This window comes from Asterias amurensis, chromosome 19, assembly GCF_032118995.1.
Source record: "Asterias amurensis chromosome 19, ASM3211899v1".
In the NCBI taxonomy this organism is placed as follows: Eukaryota; Metazoa; Echinodermata; class Asteroidea; order Forcipulatida; family Asteriidae; genus Asterias; species Asterias amurensis.
In genome coordinates, this window is record NC_092666.1 from 885,388 (window position 1) to 898,930 (window position 13,543).

General features: G+C 38.7%; 1 protein-coding gene across 2 annotated transcripts; it reads right to left on the reverse strand.

Annotated features, from left to right (window-relative positions):
- Nucleotides 1–137: 137 nt before the first annotated feature.
- Nucleotides 138–13,505, reverse strand: LOC139951390 (uncharacterized). Of its 2 annotated transcripts, none has more exons than XM_071950269.1 (8): nt 13,057–13,505; nt 9,835–9,948; nt 8,989–9,027; nt 8,262–8,363; nt 7,425–7,539; nt 6,323–6,426; nt 5,383–5,556; nt 138–3,840 (listed from the first exon to the last, which is right to left on the reverse strand). In XM_071950269.1, exons 2-8 carry the CDS (start codon nt 9,946–9,948, stop codon nt 3,769–3,771), a joined length of 720 nt encoding a protein of 239 aa, XP_071806370.1. In that variant the 5' UTR covers nt 13,057–13,505; the 3' UTR covers nt 138–3,768. The 2 variants fall into 2 exon arrangements, with proteins under 2 accessions (XP_071806370.1, XP_071806369.1); XM_071950268.1 differs by having other exon boundaries at nt 13,047–13,505.
- Nucleotides 13,506–13,543: the final 38 nt, after the last annotated feature.

Here is a 13,543-nt window from a genome sequence, read left to right on the forward strand (position 1 = left end):
AAGCTTGCATTGTGTACCGTTTCCTTTATCAGTTATGCCTCTATATGGCCTTAGATAGCCCCACAGAGCATCTAGAATGCAGTTTTCTGGGGCCCTTAAGCCGCAAAGGCTTTGGGCTAAGCGCTTGCATGCTCCTTTGACAGATTTAGCCCCACTAAAACTTTGGTCTGGATTCTCTGAAGTGCCCCCCACCCTTGAGCCCCCCTAAAAATTGTCCCTATTAGGTTTTAAACAGCCGTTTAAGCACTACTCTAATTCCCATTCATAAATGTCTTTTGTGAACAATTGTAATAACGCTGTAAAACATTTCTGGAAATTTCTGTTATGTATCGGGCTCCGTTTTGCGAAGGGTCAAAATTGCATTGACGCTAAATCGTTGTGCGTATGGACGCATGCAGGCTAGTAGATTTTACATAGGTCTACCAATACTGTATTGATTGTGTTACGCATACAAAAGCTTCTGTGCCACGCCTATGTTTTAGCACATCACTGTGTTTATATGGCACGTTTAGACTTGGCCCTGTGATGCCCTCTTGACCAATCAGAGTGGTCCCGGGTATTTACGTTTTTTACTGCACAAAAAATCCTTCATAACTTCTCCAACAATGTACGTACTAGGTTAAACTATAGCCTAAGTATGTACTTCCTCTGCTCTGTATTTTTCCATAATATACATAGGTTTCCTAGTCATGTACTCCATGACAATCCATGATTTTTACCTTTGTAATAAAATAAGTGACATCATGAAAACATTAAAAAAATCTACTGTGCATTAAACAGTCAGATTGTTAATTTATTTCTAAAATAGCTATATTTTTATTTAAAAAATAAAAGTGTTATTTAAAAGTGGCCCTTCGAGTCATGACAAGCTTCCCTGAAGTGACCAAAATACCAATATACTGTGTCAGTAAAATACTATGGTTAAATTTCCCTCTACAGAAATGACTGAAATACCAGCTCTTTAACCCGTAAACTTATAATAATAATGATAATATTAATGTAAATAAACTGAGCATAATAATATGCACAAAGTACACTGTGTTTTATAACCACATAAACGGTTAGGAGCTGTTCATATAACATTACATGATACATGTTGAGAGTACACAGTTGTAAAAATCATAAACTACAATGAGTTTCTTTTTGCCTTAAAGATGTAGTGTTCACCAAAGAAAGACAAAAATACAGCCGCAAATAACCTTGACAATCTAAGTTTAAGGTGATTATGCTTTTGAGGAAACCCTTACAGCGTAAAATGTTACAGTGTAATTTCTATCAAGCTGTAATCCTTTTGGTCAGATGACAAAGTTCCATCTTAAACCACACATACTTCACAAAGACTGGCTCCAAAACTTAGCAGAAGTTTATGTGAAAAATTTGATCAAATTATATTTTTTCGGGACTTATGCAAGAAGATCAATTCAATATTTCATCACGGGTAAAAAGGTAATTGTTTCCCCTGTGTGCACTAAAAACGTTCAAATTCTATAATGATTACAAAACAAACATACTGCTTTTAACCTGCATTGTTACATAACTCTAAGAAAGACTACATCGCTCACTAAAGATTTGAATTTTCTATATAATATACACCACTTTAGAAGAACGTACATGTAGCGAGAGCCTGTGCCAAAGATGGCACATATGTTTGATTTACCAACAGTAATTACTAGGGCCCAATATCATTGAGTTGCTAAAGCACAACAAATGTCACAACAGAATTATGCATACAAGAAAAAGGTTACCAGCCAAAATGGCATTTGACGTGTACCATTTGTGACTGCATCCTGCTTATATTACACTTTTCTAGCAACGTTGTAAGCAATGTTTTTGTGTCTAAGCAGCTGTGGGCCCTGAATCAGAAGGTTCCAGACTGTAGTGAAAGTGATATGTACACATAAACACAATCCTTAACTCCTGGTGGGCACCAAGTTAACAATTTGCTAATGCACCATACCAAAGTATAGGTCCTCTTTTTTTTAATGGTTTCTTGCGAGTCAAATTATAAAATTTGTACAGTCCATGACTGTGACTACAGAGGATAAGAATCACATGAACTAAGACCAAGCATAGAGGAAGGAAGAGAAGGACCTTGAACGACCCGCAAAACCGCAGAGAAACAAAAGAATACCCTGACAATGCCCCTGTCTGACCAGTGGAAAAAGATAGGAGACCTCCAGCTGGAAGGCCGATTAACGAGCCGGATTAGATCTCTTTGTACAGAACACGTGGTACTGCCACTCTTCACTGTTGCCTTCGTGTAAACTTGAATCATTGGAGACAAGAATTGTGAATACACACGTTTTCATCAACCGTTTGTGGTGTTTACATGGAAATATCATAGCATATTTTTACATTTTTTGCAACTTTCCGGTCACTAGCGGTGGATCAAAATTTGGGTATAAGCACACGGGGGTGGTTGGTATTCAATTGTGTTCATCAGTTAGGTGTCCGATAGGGCAATTTTTTTTATTGCGTCTCAAAAAAAGTAGTTTTTCCTCTATTATATCCATACGACATAAGACCCCATAGCGCGCACGCGCAAACTCACACATGCCAGGTCGCCCATAGTTTGTGTAAGGTATGTGGGTGATTACGAGGTGTCGTTAAACGACCACTGTATCACGGGTTTGACTTTTGAAGTCCCTTAGTTCAAACTCCTCTTCCTTCCTCCATGGACCAAGTACACAACAAAATGAGCCAAAATAAAAGGTTGACCAACCATGTTTATAAATGAATTTATGGGGGAACAAATCTTAAAGATGTATACTATGTGTTCTTTTCTGGGGAGCAAGAAGTGAAAATTGCAAAATAGCAGCACGTGCTTATAAAATGTTGTTTTGTAAGAATACGTCTACACAATACTGTGTGCATGTGCATCCTCTTAAACTATATACATGTAGTCTTACTGAAAAATAGTTTTACTTTGTTAAATGCACTTTAGGTGCGTCATAATAATATATCTAGTGTACAAGACTCTACTCCCAACGTAAATCACAAAAAACACAGGCAAAAAACATACATCATACGAAGATACATAATTATACAGGGAACAAATCAATACATCTCGTACCTTAAAAACTATAATATCATTATATGCTATGCTACTTTAATAAAAGAGTCTTCAGCAAGTTCTTGAATAATTGAAGAGAACTGCCACGTCTTATAGTGACAAGTAAATATTTCAAAGTTTAAATCACTTTAATAGTGTGCGTTTGACAAGCTTATCTGTGTGTACTGTGGATTTACAGTCATTGGTAGCCATAAAAGAGGCTGATTACACTGCAGTGTTTCGCTTGGCACTCTGGGAAAATTAAGGTCAAAGGTTGTTGTGTAGCGGTGTCTTTGTACACATACAACTCTGTCGTCTGCTGAATTAGAGTGTATGACACAATTTGATTAATTTACAAAGAGTTACCGAATGCTTGCTTTTCAGGAAATACATGTACAGTTCCTTTTTATTTGCCATAACTGTTTCATAGATGATAAATCTGTGGATTAATTTGTAATTTTTGTACACAACGTCGAATTTAACTACATCATCCCCTCAACTATATCATTACAACTGGGCATCCACCAGAGAGCGGCTCGCGAGCTGGGTGTGTGGTAGCTGACACCGACCAGGGCAGACACGAGTATCACATGATGGATAATCCAACGATCTGGTGTAAGTTTTACTTACACGTGTAAGCTAATCAAACGCACCCATTGTGAGTCTTACTTTATTGACAGCAACCTTCAAATAACGACGATGTTATAAATCCCAGTTTACTTTTTCTGGTAGGTTGTAGTAGTCGTTGTTGTCTGCTGTACATGTACTGGCTGAGGGTAAGGCGAAGACTGTTCAAACACAATAAAGAGTAACAAAGTTTATATTTATTATAACTCAACCCTATAAAATCCAATGACAGAATGAGTGATTGTTTCCAATCCACAGTTCAGTTATTGTCAACGTGAGGTATTTTAGAAAGTTTTGGAACCGAGTGCTTCTAACACATTGATTCAGGCCTTACCGGAGTCACAAATACAACTTAATCAAAACATTAGGTAAACCCATTTGTTTTCTGTCAATTCAAATCAATGCAACAAAACTGAATCTGGCATCATTCTGGCATCATGTCTACTGCACTAAGGCAGGTTTTGTGGCTCCCACTATATTTCTGAACTGCTTCAAGTTTACACTCCATCAAGGAATCTTTGATCAAGTTCCATGCTTCTCCTCATTGAACCCAAGTCTCAACACTCCTTGGGTGACAGGTCTTTTTCTTCAGCCGCACCACACATCTGGAACTCTCTCTCTGTACCACAAAATTCAAATCTCTTCTAAAAACTTATCTTATGTCACATGTTTTCAATGACTAATTTTGTTGTGTTCGTTTTTCTCTGTTTTGGGTTTGACTGCTCCTTGAACACCCAGCAGGGTGGATATGTGCGCATTACAAGTCTTTATTACTCTTTATTATTATGTTGTAGCTGAGAAGTCCAGCAACTATCTGATTCAACAGTTGAATCCCGACCATGACACTAATGTTCATAGAGAAGATACTTGACTATAACAGCTTCTTATAACCAATGAGTAAATGGGTACCAGTATTATGGGAATCTTTGGCAACCCACACATCCATTTGGCTCTGCATACTCCTAGTGAAGGAGCTTAAATGATTGCAGGAATACTAAATGCATGATGGATAGAGGTACAATGTTGTATTGGTTGTTTTTGAAATAGCCAAATAAATGCCTAAAACAATCATATTGGAAACATAAAGTTCTTTGCTATGTAACCTTAATATTATGATGGCATCTTGGTGCATACATTGATGATTCAATATTTGTTGCCATTGTTGGGTAAGGTTATTAAATTGACTTTTTTCTAAACAATTCAGACAAGAATAATAACCAAGAAAATAAAAATATTTAACTAAAAAAAATACTTATAAATCACAGTTACTATGAATGATTGCTATCCTTTAAAGGCAGTTGACACTATTGGCAATTACTCAAAATATTTATTAGCACAAAACCTTACTTGGTAAGGAACAATGAAGAGCTGTTGATAGTAAAAAACATTGTGAGAAACGTCTCCATCTCAAGTTAAGTAGTTTTTGAGAAAGAATCATTTTTCACGAATTTGATTTTGAGACCTCAGAATTAGACTTTTAGGTTTTGAATTCAAGGATCTGAAAGCACACAACTTCATGTGACAAAGGTGTTTTTTTCTTTCATTATTATCTCTCCACTTCGAAGACCAATTGAACTCAAATTTTCACAGGTTTGTTATTTTATGCATATGTTGAGATACACCAAGTGAGAAGACTTGTCTTTGACAATTACCAATAGTGTCCAGTGTCTTTAAATGACATGTACATGTATGAGTTGACTTACCACCAAGCTTGGTGCAAACATAGCTGAATTATCCTTACGTACAACGTTAGAAGGTTTGAGACTCCCATCAGCGTTTACTCCAATGTGATGATCTACAGGGTTCACTGATTCAAACGTGATGAAACCTTGCATGGTTTCATGCAGACGAAACTTACAGGAGTGATCACCGTTACCCTGGATTTAGAAATCAAACAAGTTATGTATAAGAGTCCAAAGCCTTCATAGTTTCCAGCCACTTAAATCGGTGTATAAGTTCTTTTTTTGGATTATGCATATGGTCAGAAAGATGTTTTAAAAGTAGAATACAATGATCCATACAAACGAGCCTAGAAATTTGCGTGGTTTTCCTTTAACTTTGCAAACTAACATGGTCGGCCATTTTATGGGGTAAAAACTTTTTAACATCCGCAGCTATTTGGTTGGTTGTATTTGGTTGGTTGGTTGTATTCCACTTATTAAAAGTTATGACAAATAATAATTACAGCTATATAATAAGGTCTGCACAGCAGCCCTCCAGTGATATCTCTTTTTCAAGTAATAACACTGTGATACTTTTTCATAGAACTTGGGAAAGTATCGAGTATACAGTGCTAACACACATCGGTGCATATGGGATAAACCCAAATGAATATTCTTTATCCTCGATAACATCTAATGTATATCTCTCTTTCTATTTATATCGTTGCGGTACCCGCTGCCAAAACATAGGATTCGAACTGCCTCTAGCTACCGGGCAACCTTGGGTAGTCTAGTTGGTAAGACACTGCTCTACAATTGCAAGGGTCGTGGGTTCGAATCCCACCCTAGTAATATGCCTGTGATATTTGTTCACAGGACTCAGGAAAATACTGAGTATACAGTGCTAACACACATCGGTGTATGGGTAAAAACCAAAATTAATATTCTATTTGTATTAATTACTATAAACAAATCAGCTTACATTTCCCACGATGTGGCCGCCATGGTTGCCAATATGACATGTAGGATATATAGCACTCTTGAGAATAATCTGGTTGTAACCAATGTTGACGACCACAAAGTGAGCTAGAATGGAGAAACAACATCAAAACAATGGGTGAGTACCACTGGAAGTTTTACTCCTTAAACTTTCTAATCTTAAGACAGTATTTAGGATTTGAGGCTTTGCATGCTGGTGAGGTGTCAATATAAATTTGGTAACACCATGTGTGTATCTACTTGTCAGGTGAGTTTGTTCCTTAGAGAACTGTCTTGCTTTATTCTACTACCGCAGAGTAGATTTATCAGATGTTCAAGAGACTTCTCAGTTCAAAGAACTGTTCTGCTTTTTAAGACAGTATTTCCTCACTTATAAAAGTATTTTGAATGTCTCTAGCGGATCAGTACTAGTGTGAACTTTATCCTCAGTGAGATTTCAGATTGAACTTGAATAATTAGCAATCTTTTAGTCTTAAGGTTTGATGTAATGCACCGTATTTTTGACGGCGTGAGGGCGCTCTCAATAGTATTTGTATCACTCCCAGGGTATACGCAATTTTGTCCTGCACAGTTTGTATCGGCGTTCTGTCATTTTTGTTGCGCCGTAGTTTTAACTGTTTCAGGTATGTGAATGAAAATACCCCAGAAACGATACAAATATGTTTGAAAACTCTCTCACACTGTCAAAAATACGGCGCATTTAACCTTCAATGTTCACGTCATTCCTATCAAGGTACGTAGCTGTCAATCAAGACATCTAATGTTCTTCACAGAGTCAAGCATTCATTGCTCTTTTACGAAAAGACCTTCTGGGGAGAGCTGCTTAACGAGTTTCCATTTCTTAATGCTGCTAACAGCAAGCATGCAAAAAGGCATGCTTACCTTCCAGCGCTTACTGTATGAAAATGAATAGCGTTACAATGCATGTATCCATGGTGAATGCAGAAGACGCAGAAGCTGGCCGCCTAATTGTTCTTGCTAACTTGTAAAATACGCTTCACTTTTGTGTGCCTACTTATCTATTTATCAGCTTGAACAATTTGGGTGTGATCTTGAAGCTCTATGACCAACTTGAACATTATTACCTGCTAAGTCATTTGGAGAACCTTTGGTATCCAATGCTCCAGTAGGAAGGATTTGCAGATATCCTCCATTGGATCTGGCTTGAAGTCTCAAAATGTTACCATTGCTGAATAAATTCTACAAGAAACAAAAAATATATCATTGTATGAACACCTTTTACAAGTAACGGAGAATATTAGTTGAGGTAATATCCTTTACAACAGCAGGAAATCTTACAAACCAAACTGATAGAGAAGTTTTGTTGGCTGTAGTGTAACTAAAGGAATGTTGATATAAGAAAAGTTTATGAATAGGCTGGTCCCCTGTTATGTTTGTTAAGATAAATAAGGCTGTATCTGAATGGGTAGCTATGGCTATGGCTTTGATTGTTGCTAAGGGGGTTTCTTAGGATGTCCTATACTTCAATGCATGGTGATGCGGTGATCCAGCTGTAGCCATAGCTGTAGCCACCTATTCTGACATCACCAAAGAATAGGCAACAGCAATAGACTGTTGGTTCGGATGGCTGGTATCTGGCCTCAGTGATGACATCTGGGCCCAATTTCATGACTCTGCTTAGCGTAAGCCAAGAATCTGCGCTTGCGGAAGCAGGGAATTCTGTGCTTACGTCAAGAGCATTTCACGGGTTAGCGGGGAATTTTGGCATGTTCGTGTGCAGACTCCCTGTTACTGGGCATTCTATGCTTACAAGACTAGCACAGAAACTCAGTGCTTGCACGTAGGCGGAGAATGGTGATCGTAAACTAATTCGGCGGTAAGCAGAGGCATGAAATTTAGCCCAGAATTCAGGCTACAGGTTAATACTGCTACCAATCCTGCACAAGTTATTCTTTACTTACCAATGTTGGTGAGTTCGCATAGCGATCTGATTCACGAACAAGTGTGTTGCTGGCATCGTTTACAACCTTTTCAGCAGATTTGAAAAGACTCCCCAAAGATCTCTGACACAAGGAAACAAAATAATATCAAATTTTCTGACAGTTGTTGCATTTGCATTAGGAATAAAGAATATTAATTTTGATTTTACCCTTACACCAATGTGTCTTAGCACTAATTTGTTGACAGAGCTTGGGAAAGCACCAAAATTATAATCAACTTTTCTTTTACATAAGGTTCATGTAATAGTAATACAGATTATCAGACACAACAATTATAATACTAGTAATGAATAAGTTTTCTTAAAGCCGGTTCGTGAATATTTGTTGAAAAACTCAGAGGAAAAGTACAGGTTGGTAATTATTAGAACAATTGATTATTTTGATCTGATAGCTCATTCACTTCCTATCAAAATTCGAGATGACCATGTCAAAGAGCCAAACATTTGAAGACCATAAAAACCACAATAGTTTATTGCAGCAGTAATAATAATACAATAATTATAACACCATTTATACAGTGCCTTTTCCGAAGGTTGCACAGCGCTCAAATGTATAATAATGATTGATAACCATGTTTAAAATTTAATGTATAAACTTCATGGATAAAACCTCAGGCTGTGATTAATTTATGAGCAAGATGTGGCATATTGACTGATTACTACAGGTTAGGATTCTTTTATCAACTTACCTCCAACCCGCTGGATCTGTTTTGCTGAACAACAACATTCTGTACAAAGTAGAAAATAGTTTACAATAATAAGATTCTGTAAGGGGTGTTAAAATCACATAACATGTCAAAGTTAATCATAGCATATCCTAGACTGGTCCCCTGTATTTATCGGCAATGATAAAGCCAGGTACACTGTACTTGCTTTTCAGAACCAGTGATCTCATTGGCTACAATGATTTCATTAGATAAAGGTGCAGTGACATAAGCTTTCCATAGCTGTGTTTGATTGGTCCTATGTGACGTTTAGCAGCTGCACTTGCATATGAATCTAGGTGAAAGGTGAATATGGACGGGGATTGACCTAGAAGGGCCCACTTTCATGGCTCTGCTTATACCGTAAGCACAGAATCGGCACTTATGGAAGCAGGGAATTCTGTGCTTCCGGCAAACCTATTTTTCGGAAAGCGTATTTCATGGGCTAGCGGCAAAATTGTTGGCTTAGTCCTCGTTACTATGCATTGTACGCTTACGAGGGTAGTGCAGAAATTCGGCGCTTGCATGTAAGCGGGGATCGAGATCGTAAGTGCAGGATTGGGCGGTAAGCAGAGCCATGAAAATTGGGCCCTGGAGGCCATCTGTGGCATTATTCACTAGACTTGAAGTGTGACGTCAGATGTTCAGGCTAAACATAGCCCTGCCTAACACAGGAAGTTTATTACCAATCAAGACCAAATACCCATTCTGGAGTCAGAGATAATTTGTGTACACACTCATGGGTTTGGGTGTGACTTACGCATGGATAGAAAGTCTGATGTCCTACTGCTTTATGGGTTCAAACACTGACAAATACATTGTTGTACTTACTGTGTGTTGAACTTGAACATTGGTCACTGGTGCCTGATTGCCATAAACTGGGGGTGGGTAGCCGGCTTGTTGGGGTGGTTTGCCCTGTGCACTGTAAGGTGGAGGCTGTGCCATCTGAAAAACAGAAACAACTTTGGTTGTGATACATGTGCCCGTATTCAAAATCCTAATTTTGATTATTTGGTTTTACCCGGCCTATAATATACTTCACTATATTATCTATATCTATCTATCTTCCAATTTCTTCAAGAAACTAATAATTTGGGCCTCCTTAACACTATGTTTTTTTAAATCGGTGTTGATAGGTGAAAGTTTTACGACCATTAGCCACCAATCACTGAAGCTTCCTTTGTACTACACAACCAAAACTTTCCCCCACATACTCAATATACATTGAGTACACGGAAGGAGGGGGGACTTCGATAAATCCGCCATCGTCAAGCATTCCCACATCACTGACCACCAAGTGAATTGGGAAGCAGCAGAAATCATCGCTCCAATCCAGGCGTGGCACCCTAGACGCATCAGAGAGGCCATCGAGATCCACGTAAGCATGACACCAAACCCCAAGACATCGGCTTCCACATCAGCGACATCTGGCTCCCCCTCCTCCCGACCAATGGATCTTCTATATCCACGGTCACCCCCTAGGCCCCCCAACTATTAGACTGCTTTGGGTCATCTATACCCTCAGTCACCTAGGCCCCACACCCTCACTATCCCCTGTGCTTGTTCCTACTGACACGGTTCAGTGAGCACACAACCCCCACACACCACCCAAGGCTCCACAACAGGTTTCACCACGCATCATCGAGTTCAACTTCCCGCCTGTATCCGCCGCCCAGTACTTATAAAGCAGCATGCAGCATCAGAGTCCAGCATTCTCCAGAAGACGATCAGAGCATACTGATCCAAACGTCGAGTTGCAACCAATGTTCTTTTAAGAACCACCCCAACTCATTTAGAGATAGTCATTACATGGTTAGGCCTGGGCGAATTATTCGAATATCCGGTTAATGGCGAATAGGTTTTCCTATCCGTAACCGCGAATGCCTTTTTTTTCTTAACCGGATATCCGCATAGGGCGCGAATACCTATTCACAAACCGGATAATTCTGTAATTACAACAGAGTAACCGGATATTCTTTAATATCCGAATATCCGCGGACGTCGGGCGACAACTGATATGAATGTTTTGTCTGAATCCTTATGAAACTTCTATTAAGACAGCATAAAACAGCATATATTAAGTTTTTAACTATGCTTACCTCCGTGAAGAGTTAAAACAATGACATTTCTGACGTAATTTGTTCAAAGATTACAAAAGTTTTCCTTCACGTAGAGTCAATCATGATCAAAAGAAAAAGCAAATCGCCATCTTTAAATTAGAGTCGGTCATTTTTATGAATGAACCGAGTGACACTGTCTAAAACTAATATCAATCCGCCCATAAGATCTCATTCACAAACGAACAGCGCCCTCTAGAGGCAAAAAAATAATAATAGTTTTTTTTTTTAAATAGCGCCCTCTAGCGGTGAAAAAAACTATTCGAATATCCGGTTAATTTCGGATAGTTGGCCAGCGGTATCCGAATAACAAAATTTCACTATTCGCCCAACACTATACATGGTGTTACCGCAAACTCTTCTATATCTTATTTCCACCATGCAAAGTTTCAAATCCTACTCAATATACACTCATAACGCTAGTATTGCCTTTTTGTTGAGTTAAATTAAAAAACATCTTCAAGAAATGCAATTTTCTGCTCGGTACTCACCGTTGTTTTACTGTCGCATAGCACGTTTTTTGACTTCTCAATATGCTCAATGCTTTATTTTGTTTTTCACCGGCGCTTTGCCAGCGAGTACCAGGTTACTCGCTTGCTGAACTGGCGAGCCACGACCGAGTTGGACTAAACCATTCTGTAAAAGGGTGTTACACAGCAGCGCGTGCGCACTGTCTGCTCACGATGCCCGCCGTTCTTGCATATAGCTTACATGCACTGCAACGCAACACCCCTTTTACAGAATGGTTTAGTCCGACTCGGTTGTGACTCGCACTTTGTCAATCCAGTAGGTTAGTACCTGCGGGGTACAGCGCTTGGTGACCAAAAAATACAGCGTTGAACATATTCCTATATTGAGTGTGCGGGGAAAGTTTGGGTTGTGTAGTACAAAGGAAACTTTAGTTATTGATGGCTAACGCCTATAACGGTCGTAAAACTTTACATATCCTATCAACGCCGATTTTAAAAACGTAGCATTAAAGGCAGTGGACACTATTGGTAAATACTCAAAATAATTGTTAGCGTTGGTGATGAGTAATGGGGAGAGGTTGATAGTATGAAACATTGTGAGAAACGGCTCCCTATAATATTTAAAATAATAAAATATCCTGATTCGCCCGATAAATAACATCCATAAATAACCCAGACAGTTTCTCTACTCCTATTGGTGGAGAGCGTGTTACGTGCGGGTGTTTAAACGGTTGATAATGACCAGTGTTTATAACCGACTGGCTTCCGCATGTCAGGCGCACAAGATTATCACGCGGAATGCAATTCATAGTTATTACAACAGCGCGTAATCTACTTCTATGCGCGGGCCCGTAATCTATTTCTAAGCTTGCGCGCATACAAACAACCCACGCACAACAGACTCTTCACAAAGTTTTTGAAAAAAATATTTAAAACCTCGAATTTTCAACTGTCAAAGTGTCTGTATTAAAGACTGTAATTGTATTTTTTTTACGTTTTTTAACAAAAGGGCATTTATGAATGGGAATAAAAGAGTAGTGACTCGTTCTTAAAAGTCTGTTTACACGGCCATTAACACGGCCATTCGACCCTGCGCTGTTTTAAACGACCGTGAAAGAACTAGTCGCTACCCTTTTATTATTCCCTTATTAAAATAACAATCCTAACATAACAATTCATCACTGTTCATGATGATGATGATGATGATGATGTCATGATGATGGTCAATATTTTTATGTTTTTGTTATGTCATGTTCTGTCACAGAGTCACATGGCCTATCTTTTTTAACAAATAAAGAACAATACAACAACAGTCACGACTGTACTACTAGTAGACTACTATTACTAAACGTAGCCGAGACACCAGGTTGGACTCCTCCTGATTGACGTCCTACAGTACAACACAAGGCCAGCCGGATATTTATACAATAACATTTTAATATATTTAACAACTTACCACTGCTTACCAATCTCTAGCTCAAGTGAAGAGGTTGAGTAGACCCAGGAAGAAGAACAACCCTTTATCTGGAGCCGTTGACTTGTGTGGGTGGTTATTAATTTTGTGTACGGTTTGACCTTGACCTGATATTTTCCTATTGTATGATCAACTCACTTCTACTATCTAGCATTAGTGTTGACCAATCGCGCCCAACATTAGCATAACAAATGGTGCATTCTTCCGTGCCCCAGATATGTTAAGAATAGCGCCCGCTCTACTTTTCTGGAGCCGATGATTTGTGTGGGTGGTTTGTGTGCGGTTTGACCAAATAGAGCAAGGTTTGACCAGCTATTATATTTTCCTATTAAATAAAAACTTTATGGAAAAAACTGGGAAAAAACTATGATCAACTCGCTTCTATTTAGCATGCATAACAAATAGAGCGCTCTTCCGTGCCCGCTACGCCTATCTAGCCTACACACAAACTGGGCCCAGTGAAATCAAAACAATAAGTG

What these genes read in the sequence shown, in the direction of transcription:
- LOC139951390 (XM_071950269.1), bottom strand. Translation starts at nt 9,948, where the DNA reads ATGGCACAGCCTCCACCTTACAGTGCACAGGGCAAACCACCCCAACAA. An exon ending in ACAGATCCAGCGGGTTGGAG is followed by an intron (nt 8,364 to 8,988) that starts GTAAGTTGATAA and finishes TCCTTGTGTCAG; the next exon opens with AGATCTTTGGGGAGTCTTTT. An exon ending in GCGGCCACATCGTGGGAAAT is followed by an intron (nt 5,557 to 6,322) that starts GTAAGCTGATTT and finishes TTCTAAATCCAG; the next exon opens with GGTAACGGTGATCACTCCTG.